Below are 18,445 nucleotides of genomic sequence, written 5' to 3'. Positions count from 1 at the left end.
AACTCGTTCACGGGTGGCCGAAAAATGTGAAAGTTAGTAATGCCCTTATATTATAATATAGGGTGAATTACATTGACTTCCTCGAGATTTACCATAATTACACGGATCTCCCCTACCATTTTTTAAATTACTTGAGCATCCCCTAAAAACTAAACCTTGTAACACACACCACCCTCGCAACAAACATTTTTTTTTTTTTTTTTCTATAATTTCAACTTCATAAGTCATCTTCTTACCGACATTAATTATAGCATTGTGTTGTTGGGTTGCAATATGGTGTTGGAGAAGGTATACTTGAATTTTAAGAGGTGATTTACATACATATATGGATGTATGTATAAATTAGGAGTGAGATAGAATTCAAAATGTTTGGAAGTAAATTGAATTTTCGTCATGAACTAGTGGTAGGGAGGCCCATGTCACAAGATTTGTTTTTAGTAGGTTAGAGTAACTTTTAAAACTTAAGAAAGGTTCGGTAATTATGACAAACTTTAAAAAAAATTAATATAATTTTTATTTTATAAAAGAAAAGAAAAAAAATATTATTTTATAAAATTTGGTATCCAAAACAAAACAAGAGAAGTGTCTTTGATAACAAAGAACAATACTTGGTCCAACCCAGATTTGATGAAGTTCATCCAACCTGAATACGTGGCCCAATCACATTACATCACGCGGCTGCAATTAATATAATATTAAAATGGATATTATCCATGAATTTCCGGTATAACCCGTTTCTATTTCATGAAACCCATTTCATCATCAATCTTTCCTCCTCTCAAGTCCTCCACCTTCGGTTGCCTTAGATCCGATTCTCGTTTGGTGGCTGTTGGCGAAGAAGTAACCGGAATTGAGGTCGGCGGTGTAGTCCAGTGTCGCCGAGGTGGCCTAAGAAGAGCATGGAGAGGATAAATCGAGTGGTGTTGGAGACCGAGTTGACTCGGCAGAGCCATGGCCGAGTCCGAAAATCCCGGCAGGTAGATGACAAGATAAGAGAGAACAGTCGCCCACTTCACAGCGCAGAGAATGGAGAGGTTGACAAAGACCTCGTTGCCCGGAGAAGAAGTGGGGCGTGTGCGCGTGACGGCGAGTGGCCTGCGAAGTTCAGTCCGGCGATGAATCAAGCATGGCTGATAGTTACATGGATGCTCCTCGAACTGTCGTCGCCTTTTTGCTCCTCGAACTGTAGCCGACGGCAAGCTCGAGCTCGAGCTCTACAAATCTCAGGCTTTGGGGAAAGAAAATGGAGGCTGGGGCAGTCACGGTGCTCTAAATTGATGATTGGGGTTGCGAATTGGTGGTTTGGGGCTGCTGTTTGGTTGCTTGATTTGGTTGTTGGAGTTTGAATTTGGGTGTTGATTACCATGGGTGGCTGAATTTTGTGTTTGCAGGCCAACTTTGTGATTGGGTGGTTCTTGTTTTGGGGATTGAAGATGCAGCAAGCCAAAAAAACGATGAGTTTGACGTGGAGAGTTCTGGAAATTGGGGATGGAGAGTAAGAACGGGTTATACCCGGGAATTGATGGGTAATATTCATTTTAATTTTATATTAAGTAACCACGTGTGATTGGGCCACGTGTCCAGATCGGATAAACTTCATCCGGACCGGAAGTCTTTCGTTACCCAGAACTCAAAGGAAGTCTGTCTAATTTACCCATATGTACACCCACACCATAATTTACCCATATGTACACCCGCACGATAATTTACCCATACATATGTATATATATATATACGGGATAAATTATATGTATATATATATATATGTAATGAAAGGCTTTCATAAAAATTCTAGTAGAATCGAGAATGAAGTTTTCATTCTGTACATGCCAGATCATGAATTAGTAACTGCATCCAATTTTCAAAAAAATCCCAATTGTTTCGAACTTTCTATTTTTGAAATGGAATATTTACGAAATCTCCATGAATAGGATCAAATCTTATTCGATGGTATTTATACATATATATATATATACATATAATTTACCCCGTGTATATATATATACATATGTATGGGTAAATTTTCGTGTGTGTATATGTATATATATATACACACATAGGGGTAAATTATCGTGTGTGTGTGTATATATATATATACACGGGTAAACTATCGTGTGTGTGTATATGTATATATATATACACACATAGGGGTAAATTATCGTGTGTGTGTGTGTATATATATATATATATACACGGGGTAAACTATCGTGTGTGTGTGTGTGTGTGTATATATATATGCACACATAGGGGTAAATTATCGTGTGTGTGTGTATATATACACGGGTAAATTATCGTGTGTGTGTATATGTATATGTATATATATATATACATATGCAAACACGATATGGTAATAGACTAATAGGTACCGATATCTCATCGCTTAGGTACCGATATCTTATCGCTTCAGGGTACAGCCGTTCTAGATAGAGATAACCAAAAACCCTCACTCTCTCATACCTCACGGCCTGCCACCGAAGCCGGCTTCGTCAACCTCACTGACCACCCACTGGTTTTACGGCCTACGGTCACTTCTCTCTCTTTTTCTTTTTTTCTTCAAAGTTAAAGATCCGTTGAAGCGTACAGCCGTTCTAGATAGAGATAACCAAAAACCCTCACTCTCTCATACCTCACGGCCTGCCGCCGAAGCCGGCTTCGTCAACCTCACTGACAACCCACTGGTTTTACGGCCTACGGTCAGTTCTCTCTCTTTTTCTTTTTTTCTTCAAAGTTAAAGATCCGTTGCTGTGTTGTGGTATAACCAAAGTACAACTTAGTGAACTTGCTGCGTGTGGTATACATAAAGTAAAACTCAGTGAACTTACTCTGTGGGTGGACACTGACAGTGGCTGTCTATATATTATATGTCTAAAGGGCGTATAGATTTACACCAATTTATTACTTGAGAAATGGGTAAATCTTTATTTTTCAGATATTTGTGTTTGATTATGATTTAAGGGTTCAATTAGAACAGAATATACATCCGATCTTATGAAATTCCTTTATCTTTTACACAGATTTAATGATTCTGATCTCATAAAATTACTTTAACAGAACACATATCATTTATATATTTCCTTTATTTTTACAGTAGTTCACTTATCATTTAAGCTCACAGAACGCATACTTGATCATTCATTTTGATTATATGTTAGTGTATCAGTAAATTCAAACTTAAATGGTGTGGGGCAGTGAAACTTAAATGGGACGGTGAGAGGGGGGTTTTGCTAAACAGTTTTGGTGGGGAGACTTAAACGGGAGGGGGAAGGTACTCCTGTACCCTTTGCCATCCCTATGTACGTTGTAATTAATCAAGAAGAAGAAAGGTTGTAATGATAATCACGAAGAAAGGTAGTAGTAAGAGCACACTCTCTATTAGTTTCACTTGTTAATAACCAACTAATTACCCATCAAATATCTAAATTTCACTGAGGTCACTTAGCTTTCCATAGTAAATATAGCTAGGGGTGCAAATTGGGTGGGCCCAATTCAGACAAACTCGAGCCTAGTTCCAAAGTTTTTGGGCAGGCTGTTTAACTTGCAAATTGGTCCGAGCTTGGTTTGAAAAGTAACAACCCCATTTCATTTTGATTGGAGCTCGAGTTACTGTGTAAATCAATTCGAAGCCTAACCTGAGGCAGTCCTGAACTATATTTAAACCCGACTTATCAACCCTAACAATGAATCGGATATATACTGCAAAGCTGACCTCCCCTCCTTGAAGGGGACGATTTCTCCCCCAAATTTTTATGTTGGAAAAAATAACCTCATTAGAGTATGTCAGCTCATAAAAGGTGGCTATTTATTTTATTTCAAAACTTACATCCCCAGCTTCTATCTCACGTGCCTCTCCCCCAAGAGTGATCGACCTTGTGCACCAGGTGGGTTTCTTCGCTCCCACTGCACCACCACCAGCAGATCGAACCTAGTCCCCCACACCCATATCAGTGTCCCCTTTGGTCTCTGATTTCTCTTCGTTGGGCAGTATTCTTTAATTTTTTTCCCAAATTTTTATGATTGTTGTGCTGAAATTTCATGAGCACCACTGCCACCAAATCGAAACTAGTCCGCCACACCCATATCGGCGTTCCTTTGGTCTCTGATATCTCTTCGTTGGCCTGTATTTGTTTCAATATTTTTTCCGAAATTGTATGATTGTTGTGCAGAAGTTTTATGCCCCTGACTATATTGGATCAATTTGCATTTCATCTCTATTGGAAATATTTGTACTTTTGGATTCAGATATTCTCTACCTAGTTTGATTTGGTATAGATCTGATTCTAGCAAATACATAGCGTCGGCTTATGTAGCTTTACAGGCGCGAGTAGTAGGGATTAAGTTTGTCTTGTTTCATATGTTTTTTTTTTTTCCTTCGCAAACTAGGTGGAGTGGGGATTTGAACTCGGGCACACCTGCTCGTGGAGCTGGTTGCTCTATCAACTAGGCCAGTAATGGCCTCTTGTTTCGTATGCGAGCTTTTATGTTTTTTATACACAAGTGCATAAACCCTTTTATGTATCCGATGAATGTTGGGATTCCAATCGATTATGTTTTTTTTTTCTTCTGAAGGTTATTCTGATATTGGAGCGCCTTTTAAGGAGGTCAGAATTCAGAGCAGATACTGTAATTGGGGCAAGGATGTCTGAGGTGTCTACTTAAACTTGAATACATTCACATTCCCTTTTCATGCACTCAGATCCTCACCTATAATCTCCTCTGCTGTGCTGATGGTTTTTCAACACATACATCTGCTTTTCAACTGTGATTTTTCAACTTATTACATCTGTTTCTCAACGCAATAAAAATAAGTAGATGTAAATATGTTGAAAACAGGTGTAATTGTGTTGAAAAACCCTATGGCACCACTACAGCATAGGAGATTACAGCAGAAGATCGGGGCTTCCTTTTTCTTACTTATATTACTGTTCGTACATTTATTTTAATGATATGCGCTATTATCTTATTGTGGTTGTCTTCACGTGTTGATGTTAGTGTTGTTCAAATAATGACAGGTTGGATATGCTCATCTAAAGGAAGAAATTGGTCGTGATGTCATGGAAACATTGACAGAGATTGTTTGGTATGATGACAAACCTCTATTTCTCTCTTTTATGAAGGATCTATTTCAAAGAGAAGTACCAAAAACAGAAGAAGTTAGAAAGAAGGAATCATTTGATTATCAAGCTAAATATTGCCCACCAATAATTTTGCATCACATTTGTCAGTCTGGCATAATAGGTTGTGCCATCGCTTTTCTCAGAGGGGAGACTGGTTTCATCGCTGATCTCAATATTCCCTTTAACGATGGATTATATCCATTGCATTTAGCAGCTAATAGTTTATCATATGAAATGATTGCGACATTACTTTGCCATGGAGCTCGGACTGATGTCAGAACCATAGAGGGTGAATTTAGGGGCGACTTGTTTCCTCTCAACGTATCACTTGAAACAGTAAGGTAGAAGACAGATATTATAATATAAAATTATTCTTTCTTATCAAGGTTTAATACATCATTCTTAACTACTTAATTCTTTCCCCTTTTTCTTGATTGGATTTTTAATGTGGTTGATGCAGTTATCATCGATCCTTGATTGATTGGACCCCAAAACAATCTATCTTCAAGTTGATCGTTGTTCTTTGTCTGCCTCAAATGGTTTGTTTAGACAAAATTTATGTGTATTACAAATAGTGTTTACTTTCTATACATTTGAATGGGTTGAGAGGTCTGATCTTTTTTTTTTCCTTTCTGTTTGTTGCTTATTATGGTTAAATATGGCAGAAGGTACCATTAGAAATTAATAGGTTGCTGGCATGGAACACAAAGGAGGTTGATAAAATATTTAGTCATTATGCTATGGAGGGAGAACTTATTGAGATGGCTACTCTACTAATGGTTGCTCGAGAAAAGTTAATCCCTTTGAGCATGTCAATACGCAAAAGCATCATTGAAGAGATTGTAGGACTAACTGAAGATGAAATCAAATTGATCGGAAGTCACAAGAATGATAAGTTGGTTGAAGAGATTGTAAGACTAACTCAAGATGAAAGCAAGTTGCTCGGAATTAATAAGATTGGTAAGTTGGTTCGGTCGCTTAACGATATTAAGGCAGCGATGACGCGGGGAATACTGTTGCTCGAAGTGTTTGAGAAGGCTGGTGTTGCTCTTGAAAAATACAGGCGGTTAATACAAAGTGAAGTAAGTTGTTATGATCCGTGTTTTTTATGGTTTTTGTGCTTGTTTCTTGCGATTTATTGTAATTCTCATATTGTTTACAACATGCATAGAATTAAACTTTTTTTCTTTTCTGCCAGAAATTGTGTAGAGATTTATTTGGTTATGATATTTATACCTATTAAAAATTACACTGACCCATGTGGTTTGCCTCTGTCACCCAGATAGAACTTGGCAATGTTTTTGAAAGTCACACCTTCCGTTAGCTTTTCCACATTAAAAATGTGTGAAATGTCTAAATTGCCCTAATTTTTTAATGCTCTTTTATTAAAAAAAAAATAGAGAAACCAAAAGACCACTTTGCCCCTGTACACACAAATAAATATTGTACTCTGCAAATAAGAACAAAATCTGGAGCAAAAATAATAGAATTTTATTAATTTGAAAAAATTGGAGTAATATTCTTTACAAAGAATAAGGTTTTCTGATTCGATCTCCTTTATTGGTATTCAAGGGCTATACGAGCTTGATCTTGAATCACCGTGGAATTTGGATGAAGAACGGCACGATTTAATGTGCTTGTTGTTGATCACAGTGGAATTTGATAAAGAACGGCACGATTTGATGTGCTTGTTGCTCTTCGTCTTCAAGTTTGAGTATTGGGAATGAATGTTGGCAGAGCTTCTGTATTTCTCTCTGGGATTTCTGGCACTCTGGATTTCTGAGTCTCTCAATTTATGGACCTTCTGGATTTCTGAGTCTCTCAATATTTGGACCCCTTTCCTTTTTCTTTCATGCCTCTATTTATAGGCTTCTTGGATTAATAGGATGATGACATATGTCCTTTTCTGACAAGGACAAAATTATAACCGGGCCGGTCATATTATGATAATTATCCTTAAAAATAATTATTCCAAATATATTTTATTAAGAATAATTATTTTTTTCATTTAATCATCTGGGTCGGACTAATTAAATAATTTAAGGGGACCAAGCTTGGGCCAATTAAATAACTTAATTAAACATTAAACCTATATTTGTTGGGTCAATTTGTCAAAACCAAAGTCCATTAAAATTTTAGTGTCTACAAATTGCTCCCACTTCGAGTCCCATGTTTGATAGGACTTGTCTCTTTTTTCAAGTGAGACTTGAAATATCCAACTTGGTCTTTGAATTATAAAAGGCTTTCCTATCCAACTTTGGATTATAATTTTACTTTCCCATTTGATCTGAGTTATACAAATCCCAGTACAAATAGAAGATATTTTAATGTCTATATATACCTATCCATGCTATAGGGTTAGACATCAATTCCAAAGCCTCTGAAGACTTGTTAGATTGTGGCCTCTGTTCGAACAAATAATTAGTACGATTTTTCTCTCTTTTTTTTTTTCTTTTTTTTTTCTCCTTTTTTTTTCAAGCATTTTTTCTCTCTCTCTCTCTCTCTCTCTCTCTCTCTCTCTCTTTTTTTCATGCATTTTTTTTTTCCTTTTTCCTTTTTTTACGCTTTTTTTTTTTCTTTTTTTTTTTGTTTTTTTTTGTCCAACGACTTGATTGGGTATAGCAACTTGATTTTGTCAACTGTAGCAGAAATGGAATTCCTCTTTTTAGATAACACCGATGGAGTCTTCAAATTTGTTGTCACAATATGGTGGTATTCAAGTGTTTTACAAAGCAAAAGATGACTATCTTAGAGAACGAAAGTAGTCAAAGAGGCCAAGGAACCACATTAAGTGTATCTAACTCACTTCTCAGTCCCAATGCCATTCAAATGCCTGATCCTGAAAATGAACATTGTTCTTTTCATTGGACACGCATTCAATTGCCTGATACTGACAATGAACATTGTTCATCTCTTTAGACATGCATTCAATTATTTGATTCTGACAATGAACATTGTTCATCTCATTGGACACGCAAGGCTACATGCGAACCCACCAACTTTGGTCTTGATCAGATTAACGAAGAATCCATTGGACTTGATATTAAATTCTCAACTTCATTGGACATGCAAAGCCACTTCTTCCTTTCAGCAATACCTCGAGCAAAATTTTTTTCTTGAACAACAGCTTAATGGAAAGGCAAAGATCTTTTTCCTTTGCAATGACATTTTGCCGACGGATCAACCTTTCAACAATACCTTAGCGGCGAGCATAATTTTTTTTTTCTTCAGCGACACTTCAGTGGAAAACAAAATTTCTCTTTCATCAATACTTCGGCGGGGAGCAAAATTTTTCTAGGCAGCTACAGTCTGGCGACAAACCAATTTATTTCTTCGCAGCTACACTTTGCCGGATCAAAATTTCTTTTGTGGCTACAATTATGGCGATAGACCAAAATTCTTCTTTTCAACTACACGTTGGTGGCGGGCCAAATTTCTTCCTTGCAGCTACAATTTGGCGACGGACTAAAATTTTCTTTGCAGCTATACTTTGGTGGCGTGCCAAGTTGACAGGTGCGACAAACACTTTTGATATCGCATGATGAGTGACAACATCTTGATAGCGAGCCAAGTTGAAAATTTATGACGAGCGACAACAATATTTTGACAGTAAGCCAAGTTGATTAATTGTGACTAGTCATTTTGATATCTCGTGACGAGCACACTTTGCTATTTTGCAACTTTGAGGAGTTTTTTTTTTTTTTGGTGGAATGCACTTGGAACAGGCCTTCAAGATGCCTACGTACCTTGAACAGGGATCAAGTTATCACGTAATTCAATTTTTTTCCGAAAAAAATTTATACTCGTGTCAAACAGTTTTTTTTTTTTTTTTTGGAGAGTTTTAACTTGTATCAAGGAGTTCTTGATTTTTTTTTCCAGTTAGACAGTTTATACTAGTGTCAAGGAGTTCTTGATTTTTTTCTTAAGGTAGACAGTTTAAACTCGTGTCAAGGAGTGTCATTTTGTTTTTTTGGGAGACAGTTTAAACTCGTATCAAGAAGTTCTTGATTTTTTTCCAGGTAGACAGTTTAAACTCGTATCAAGGAATGTAATTTTTTTTTTTTTTTTTTGGTGACTGTTTAAACTCATATCTAGGAGTTCTTGATTTTTTTTTCAGGTAGACAGTTTATACTCGTGTCAAGGAGTTCTTGATTTTTTTTTTGTTCTAGGTAGACAGTTTAAACACTTGTCAAAGGAGTGTCATCAACAGTTTAGGCTCGTATCTGGGAGTACTTCAACTTTAATTGTTCTTAAACTTTGCAAGAATCAGACGACAATCCAAGCTTATACTGGAGGGCACGGACTATCTCGTCGTCACTTTGAGAATTTTCTTCTTGGTTTCTTTGACTTAATGCCCCCTGTGATTTTGCACTTTCGGTTGAAGTTATTGTTGTAGTATGGTGCGTTTCTTGATGCATGTCTTTCGAGATGATGCTTATAATGAAAGATGGATCTATTTCGTCATCCGAGTTAGGAAGTATATTGTCTTCTTCTTCGGACTCACTTTTCTCATCTTCTTGAAGGTTGTCGGATATATCAGGAACATCTTCTCTAGCACCATGATTTTCTATGCTAACCTTTATGTCATGGGCTCTAGTAACAAGCTCTTCAAATGTGCGAAGCTTAATCCCTTGTAGGATGTAAAGAAGCTCCCAGCACATGCCTTGCATACATGCTTCAACTGCAGAAATTTCAGATAAACAATCCTTGCAGTCAAGACTTGGAGCTCGCCAACGGTTGATGTAGTTAACTACGGGTTCACCCTTCATCTGTTTTGTGTTTGTAAGCTCCAGCATATTTACAGTACGACAAGTGATATAGAATCGGTGGAAAAATTCTCGTTCCATCTGCTCCCAACTATCAATACCTCCAGCTTTGAGGTCTGTGCACCAATCAAATGCATTCCTTTTGAGGAAACGAATGAATTGTTTGACATGGAGATCTCCGTCTGTACCAGCATTACTACAAGTTTCTATAAAATGTGCGACATGTTGCTTGGGATTGCCTTTTCCGTCAAACTGTTGAAGTTTTGGAGGTTGATATCCAATTGGCATTTTTAAGATGTCAATTCTTTCTGTGCAAGGCATGCGAGCACTTTGAGGGACGCCACTGTATTGTTCTCTTATGTAATTCACTATCATGTCTTGAAGTTGTTGGACAGAAAGTGAGGTGACGGAGGCAGCTTCAATTGTTGGATTGGCGGACATGTCATTTTTATTGTCAATTAGAGTGATCTCTGGCATGGAATTAGAATGAGGAATTCGACATTTGCTTGACTCAGTATTGTCGTCACGCAATTTTAACTTTTTTTGTCAACGAGACAATTTTCAGATCTTGCTCCTTTAATCTTTCAATTGCACTGGCCATACTCGTCAATTGCTCTTCATACGAGGTAGTACTCATCATCATGACTAGCATAGTGATGGAGTCAGAAAAAATCTTTGGCCTTGGGTGGACCAGCCTTGAACTTGAACTTGTGACTGGAGCAACCTTTGAGGTTGTAGGAACCTTCCTCCTTGCCCCCAGCGAGGTGAAGGCAGTATAAGTTTGAGTTGTTACTCTGGCAGATTTGGCGGAATTGATTCTTATTGCATCGTCCTGTCTTTTGGCAGGAACAGATGCTTTGATCATGCTCCACATCATTGAACTTGCATAGATGTTTATACCACTTGACGAAGTTGCAACCTTCCTGCCACCTTTTGTGGTGGTAATGATGTTGTCCGTTACGACTGCGATGTCCTTGGGGGTATTCTTGCTCTTCGTTTGAATCTTGTTGGAAGTCATAGAGTCTAACGATGAATTTATTGAGGATTTGATGTAGGAGAAAGAGATGAGAGGCAGAGGATGTCCCACCGAGCGTGCCAAAAATTTGTATACACAAATTTTGTTTTCTGCAAATAAAGAACAAAATAGGGAGCAAAAATAATAGAATTTTATTAATTTGGAAAAATTGGAGTACAATCCTCTGTAATATTCTTTACAAAGAATAAGGTCCTCTAATTCGATCTCCTTTATTGGTATTCAAGGGCTACACAAGCTTGATCTTGAATCACCGTGGAATTTGGATGAAGAACGGCATGATTTGATGTGCTTGTTGTTGATCACCGTGGAATTGATAAAGAACGGCACAATTTGATGTGCTTGTTGCTTTTCGTCTTCTGGTTTGGGTGCAACCTTCCTGCCACCTTTTGTGGTGGTAATGATGTTGTCCGTTACGACTGCGATGTCCTTGGGGGTATTCTTGCTCTTCGTCTGAATCTTGTTGGAAGTCATAGAGTCTAACGATGAATTTATTGAGGATTTGATGTAGGAGAAAGAGATGAGAGGCAGAGGATGTCCCACCGAGCGTGCCAAAAATTTGTATACACAAATTTTGTTTTCTGCAAATAAAGAACAAAATAGGGAGCAAAAATAATAGAATTTTATTAATTTGGAAAAATTGGAGTACAATCCTCTGTAATATTCTTTACAAAGAATAAGGTCCTCTAATTCGATCTCCTTTGTTGGTATTCAAGGGCTACACGAGCTTGATCTTGAATCACCGTGGAATTTGGATGAAGAACGGCATGATTTGATGTGCTTGTTGTTGATCACCGTGGAATTGATAAAGAACGGCACAATTTGATGTGCTTGTTGCTTTTCGTCTTCTGGTTTGGGTATTGAGAATGAATGTTGACAGAGCTTCTGTATTTCTCTATGGGATTTCTGGCACTTTGGATTTCTGAGTCTCTCAATTTATGGACCTTCTGGATTTCTGAGTCTCTGAATTTCTGGACCCCTTTCCTTCTTTCTTCGTGCCTCTATTTATAGGCTTCTTGAATAGGATGATGACATGTATTCTTTCCTGATAAGAACAAAATTATAACTGGCCGGGCCGGTCATATTATGATAATTATCCTTAAAAATAATTATTCCAAATATATTTTATTAGGAATAAATATCTTTTTCATTTAATCATCTGCGCCGGACTAATTAAATAATTAAGTGGACCAAGCTTGGGCAATTAAATAACTTAATTAAACATTAAACCCATATTTGATGGGTCAATTTGTCAAAACCACAATCCATTAAAATTTTAGTGTCTATAGCCCTTAAAACCAAAAGACCCATTTTTTAATACTTTTCTCACATTTTCAGCTTACCCCACTACCGACCATTTCCACCACCACCCACCATCGCCGCCCACCACCACCTGCCCCTTCTTTTTCTCTCTCCCCACTCACCACCGCAACCTTCACCCCACTATCACCATTAAAACAAGCTTCGCATCAATCACATACCAACCCGAACCCCAACTCAGTTGAGTCCAACTCGTCTGCCATTGAAGCTTTGCTCAACCTCGAAACCGAGGCAGACAAAAACACCCCTATAAACCTCAGTTAGGTCTCTCTCTCCTCCACCACCGCAAACACCCCTATACACCTCAGTTAGGTCTCTCTCCTCCACCACCACAAACACCCCTATACACCTTAGTTAGGTCTCTCTCTCCTCCACCACCACAATCAGCTGTCACCATCCCTCTGTACACATTTCAATTGGGACACTCTCTCCTCCACCCTTCCTCTCTCTCTCACTCTCTTTTTCAATTGTCCACCTCCACCACTCCAACCGCCCACCTCCATCACTCCCTTTGCCATACTCCACCACACTAACCACCCAACCACCACACACCTCTGAAACCCTAGCCTATACCACTATTGACAACTCAATTACTTAGAATCTGTGATGTGGCCTGAGTTTGGTTCTGGGGTCGCAACTATACCCTGTTTAGTACCCTCTTGTAGCCCGATACATAATGGGCGTTTAGGGTTTGGAGTGGGATATAGATAGACACTGAAAATCGTAGAACATAGAGCGAGAGCTAGGGTTTGGGGGTTGAAACTTGAACCTACCAGATTTTTGCATAGTGAATACTTTCGCCGGAACTTCATCGTGGATGTAGGCTTTGGCGAGCCACATCTACCGTGTTTCATGATTATTGCTTGGTTGTGATTGGTTTATGGTTTTGATGGTGAAGATGGCGTCAATTTTTGGAGAATTTTCGTTTCTTTCGTGTTTTGGTTGTGATTGGTTCAAGGTTTTGATGGTGAAGATGGTGTCATTTTGAGAGAACTTTTTGTTTCTTGATAAGGGAAGGCATAGGGAGGTTTTAGAGAAGGTGTTTGGTGGAATGAAATTGATGAAATTGCATGACTTGCCTTCATTGGTTCATTAGTTATTTGTTTTGTCAGTGAAGGGGTTATATGGGGCCATCTTGAATGGTGAAGACTTCAATTGGGGGTGATTGAGGGTGGTCTGGACCTTGATGGTTCGACCATGGAGTAGTGGTTGCAGAGGATTGCAATGCATGTGTTTTAGAGAGAGAAGGAAGAGAAGAAAGAAGAGGTGGTGGCTGTGGGTGGGGGTGGGGGTGGTGGTGGTGGCAGCATTGTGGGTAGGTGGTTGAGATGAAGAGGTTATTTTGGACATTTAAAATTAGTTAGAATGGGTTAATTGGTAATTTTACTATTCAAAGTGTCACTTCACAAGTAAAAGGGCATTCAGGTCATTTTACCATGTGCCAGAGCGTCCATGGAGTGTCTTTGTTTAATGGAGCGAACCTGAGGAGGTGTCACTATGAAAGAACTGGGTGTCAAAGAGGCAAACCACAGGGGTGTTGTGAATGCTAGTTGTTTTTCCTTTTGAATGAAAATGGTCATCTTTCAACTCGTATTACTACCAGTTTCCTCATGTTTTAAGTTTTGACCCAACACTTCCACAAAGTTACTCCCTTAATGTTTTCTTATAGATGCCAAAAGAAAAGGTGGCCAACGACATTAATGCGCTGCTTGAGAGAGCTGGGTTTGTTATAAATGACAAAGATGTTGATTTAAGTGACATTGACTGGTTTGGCACCTAATTACTTTGTTCAGTTGATCAGTGAAAATTTTGTTTCTTCTTATCTCTCTTTCTTCAGGTCATTTGATTGTGAATAAGCTTTAGTATTCTAATGCATGTTTATTTTTTCGTGACATTAAAATGCTGTAGTGAAAGTGAAAGTATCAAAGAGGCAACGGAAGAATTAGGTGATTGGTTGATTTCCACTTCAAGTGACTCATGCTTCAAAGGAATTTTCCAGAAAAAATCCATTAAACTAGGCTGATTTTGTTATGTTTTGTTTTACACAGAAGAGAGTTTAACATTGAGGTCTTATTCAAAGGATCTCTGCATGCCACCTCCCTCACTGTCTAACAGTTTTTCCAAGGAAAAGGTAAGACACATAGACAGTAGTTTTTCCTTGCTGATGTTTTTCTCATTAGGGATGGTAAATTCTTGCTTCACATATTTTGAAGTATAAATTTTAATCTTTTGGTGTGCTGTTAAGAATTATATTCATGAATACTTGAGCAACTCATATCTCTCCCATCCACTTATCATTCCTCCCGACCTAGCAAACACTCATTTTTGGTGTTTCTCGTATCCGAGGATGATGCTACTATATTATCAGCTTTTTTATGTGTCATTTGAGGATCACCTACGTGTGGTTGGTTATATGATGCATTGATTCTACCTACATAGGATCTTAGCACTGGAGGTTTGGAAAACGAGGGTGATGATCTCGTGGGTTATCTTTTTCTTACCTATTCCCAAAAACTATGGTTGGGTTGATAGGAAAAATTCCAAATGTTTTTGCTGCCTCTCTCTACTCTTCTTCTTCCCTCTATTCATCTCATATTGCATTACTCTCTTTCTTCCCGTATGTTCAGTTGGGTTTTGGAAGTGTCTTATGTGGCCATTTGCGTAGTCCTGACTATTCCAGGCTCTCATTACAATATTATTGAATCTACTCTTTACTTTCATACTTTTACGTACATTTCTGCATCCTCTATTATATCCCTTTTTTTTAGTCTATCAAAGCATGAAGCTTTCAAGGCTAGAGGTGCATTTTACATAATCTCAGATTTGGTCTTCTGTCTATTAAGAGCTGTTCCACGATATTCTCCACAATTTTTTATTTATACCCCAAAAAATTGTTCTTAATAATCTGAATCTAGGTAACCTTAGGGTTGCATTACTTCATTAGTGCGGAAAAGTTTTTGTATCTACAATCTAGCAATCGATCACTTCCCAAACCAAGCTAATTCTGACCCCTTTCATCTATAAACCATATACATGTTCCTCTACCTTTCAGAGCGATGGTTCTATATGATTTTGTTGATAAAAGAACACCATAAAATTATTTGTGGGTAGCATATTACGAAGTCTACTAAGTCAGCCAACATCATGAGTTCAATATTGATAGGTCTTTAAATGCGTCATCCCACCACGGGAAATCAAACGAAATGCTTGCGTTTTTAGAGGCAAGATCTCCTCCCTGAACCATGTTTTGGACCAAATCTGTTCCTCCATCATAGAGAGGCTCATGGGTGGGTTTTTGAAAGATTCACCCCAATCTTGTCGCGTTTTGCTCAGCTGGGGTCTCTCCCCCTCCTCCTGCCATCCTCCAAGGAAGCCTCTTGACTTGAGGTCAGCTTGAGAATTGTTACTGGGCTTGGGTTTGTTTTGGGCTTTTTTTGTATCCTATTCCCATTTGTAAGTGATGGTTTCTAATTGGGCCTGGTCTCTCACTTAGAGATCTTATCCGGTGGACTTGTCCACTTTTTACATTTTATTGTTTTATACAATTTGCTTGAAATTCTGGAAAAAATATATATATAACTTCTACAATTAGCAAATTTCTTTGGCTATATATGAGCACCAAACGTCGTGTGTTTTGTTTTCCTTCCAACCTCATTTAATCCAAAGGTTCTATGTGTGATAGCCTATTGACGACAATTCAATGTCAAACATTAAATGAGTAAGACTCACTTTTAGAGAAATCTGTGTACCCTCGTGTACTTGTAATTCTTGTTTCATTAAATGTATTTTTTTTTCTTTTTCTTTTTTGGGATAAAGAAGTAGCAAATCGGGGATGTTGAGGATGTCTTTCTTCCATTTTTCTTTATTTCAACAATATTACCAATTAAGTCCTTACAACAGTGGAATGCCAAACATTCAATGAGTTGAGACTCACTTTTAGAGAAACATTGGTACCTTGGTATGTGTACTTGTTTGTTTCATTAATTTTTTTTTTTTTTTCTTGGATAAAGTAACAAAGCGGGAATGTTGATCAACATTATAAGTGTGCCTGGTATCCAAAAAAGCCCCAGGCTTATCAAGGCTCAGTTAAGAGTGCTTCGACCTACTAAAGGCCAAGCCCAAGCCCAAGCCCAAGCCCAAGCCCTCAAACTCAAGCATTTTACGTCCTTTATTTAATGACCATTAAATTAAAATGTTTTGTATAATATCACGATCATATTTAATGGATCATATTGTTTATGTTATATTTGACAGATTCATAGATTTATGGTTGACTTATTACATTAATTGCATTCATTTTGATTCTAAATAAACATGATTATATATGTTTAATGTTTACTTGATCATAGCTTTTTTATTGTTTTACGTTTGTAATCACATCTTACTAAATGTATAAGCCTAAGAAATGATTCATGCAACATCTATTTACCGGGTCCTCTTAGTTTGATAGGTTAAAAATCCCATTTTTAGAGAATTATTATTTTGATATGATTTATGCACATCATTGAAATGTTGGAAAGATTTCTTTATCTTGATATTGATTAGTATGTGTTGCATAATTCAATAATTTTTTTAAAATTAATCTTTAACATGCATCATTATCATACATGCCCCTTTGATCAGTCTCTTGCCTTGTATTGTGTCTTGCACTTGGGCTCCAGGAGACCGCTTTAGTGTATGCCTTGAGCCTTAACAAGTATGCTTTTTGTGTATTTTTTAACAGAGTTCAGTCACATATAAAACTGGAAGAACATTCATCGAATATGGGCCCCTTGTTTTTATGCCTTCGTCACGGTCATACGTTACATTCCCGCTCATGGATAAAAAAAAGACGCTTACTATTCCTATAGGTGTTAGATATTCGAGAACTGTTAGACCCCCAGCAATGAGAGTATCTGCCGCATATCTTCTATCAAGAAATCAGTTTGCCTCCTTGGCATTAGCAATCAAGAAGAGGTTAACTTGCATATGATTGGCAAATAAGGTGCTGATTGCTTTTCCTGCCTTTTGAATTTTTTTCTATTTCATTTCAAATTTATTCCTTGAGTTTCATTTGTTGATCAATATTGTATGATCGACAACTCAACTTTGGCATATCCTCTTGCCCTATCTTCAGCTTTTACAAATAATTACCTCTATAATATGTTTTGATCTTGATTTGATTAGTGTGCATATGGAATTTTTGGTGATTGAATTATTACCTGTTTGGATTGGATCTTTATGGATAATGAAAATTATACTGTCTTACTGTAGTCAATGGACTCATGATTGCACTGGGGGTTGACTTGGCCGCTGTTTGAATTGTAAATGGAAGCTGTTATAAGAGCACTAAAGGCCGTGCATTTTCTTAAGAAGCAAAGCTGGGAGGCTTATGCAAGTGACAAATAAAATACAGAAGATCCTACTTCTACTCATGATGCCGTGTTTTATAGTTGTTATTTTATTATTTATTTGAGTTCTAATCTCTCAACTTTGGCTGAGAGGAAGCCTTAGTAAGTTAGTCTTGTAACTCTATGTTTTCAATTGTTAAATTTGTTTGATGTTCATACTAACTCAATAAAATATTTAAACAATTTTAAATGCATGTTCCAGTTTGTTAATTTCATGTACTTAACCATAGACTAAAATTGATTGTATTTGGAGTCTAGCATAAAGGTTACTCGTATATAATCATGAATTAGTAATTTTCATTGGACTATTTGAGAAAAAAAAATAATAAATTATGACATTTTATGCCTAACTAGGGATGAATAATTGAAATTTATGTATTTTTCTTCAATTAATTATTTATGATTTATGACCAAGATAATAAATAGGAGGAACAAATTCTGACATTTTATGCCTTGATACTAAAAAAACAATAAATTATGACATTTTATGCCTAACTAAGGATGAATAATTGAAATTTATGTATTTTTCTTCAATTAATTATTTATGATTTATGACCAAGATAATAAATAGGAGGAACAAATTCTGACATTTTATGCCTTGATACTAAAAAATAATAAATTATGACATTTTATGCCTTGATACTTATTTTCATATCTTTTTATTAATAGTATTGTACTTTAGCTTGAATCACTCAATTTTTGGTAGAATTTGTTAAGTTTTACTTTTAGAATTAGAATTCTAGCCTCCAAAGAGGAATGTGTGTATGTAAGTATCAACTATGAAAAAAAAGAAAAGGAAAACACCATTGTATTAAAGTAAGG

At 37.1% G+C, this 18,445-nt stretch overlaps 1 protein-coding gene across 8 annotated transcripts; it reads left to right on the top strand.

Annotated features, from left to right (window-relative positions):
- The first annotated feature begins 2,348 nt into the window (after positions 1 to 2,348).
- Positions 2,349 to 17,833, top strand: LOC132280183 (uncharacterized). 8 transcript variants are annotated; one of them, XM_059782323.1, is made up of 10 exons: positions 2,349 to 2,524; positions 4,567 to 4,644; positions 5,010 to 5,455; positions 5,575 to 5,653; positions 5,780 to 6,196; positions 13,903 to 14,000; positions 14,142 to 14,179; positions 14,282 to 14,364; positions 16,957 to 17,217; positions 17,487 to 17,833. In XM_059782323.1, exons 2-9 carry the CDS (start codon positions 4,636 to 4,638, stop codon positions 17,203 to 17,205), a joined length of 1,419 nt encoding a protein of 472 aa, XP_059638306.1. In that variant the 5' UTR covers positions 2,349 to 2,524; positions 4,567 to 4,635; the 3' UTR covers positions 17,206 to 17,217; positions 17,487 to 17,833. The 8 variants fall into 8 exon arrangements, with proteins under 8 accessions (XP_059638306.1, XP_059638305.1, XP_059638308.1 ...); XM_059782322.1 differs by having other exon boundaries at positions 2,349 to 2,693; XM_059782321.1 differs by lacking the exon at positions 2,349 to 2,524 and adding an exon at positions 4,376 to 4,463 and having other exon boundaries at positions 14,285 to 14,364.
- Positions 17,834 to 18,445: the final 612 nt, after the last annotated feature.

This window comes from Cornus florida, unplaced genomic scaffold (genome assembly GCF_030987335.1).
Source record: "Cornus florida cultivar Cherokee Brave unplaced genomic scaffold, ASM3098733v1 CherokeeBrave_3.0.0_Hap2_Chr10, whole genome shotgun sequence".
In the NCBI taxonomy this organism is placed as follows: domain Eukaryota; kingdom Viridiplantae; phylum Streptophyta; class Magnoliopsida; order Cornales; family Cornaceae; genus Cornus; species Cornus florida.
Note: the sequence above shows the minus strand (reverse complement) of the source record. Positions and strands in the feature narration are given on the sequence as shown.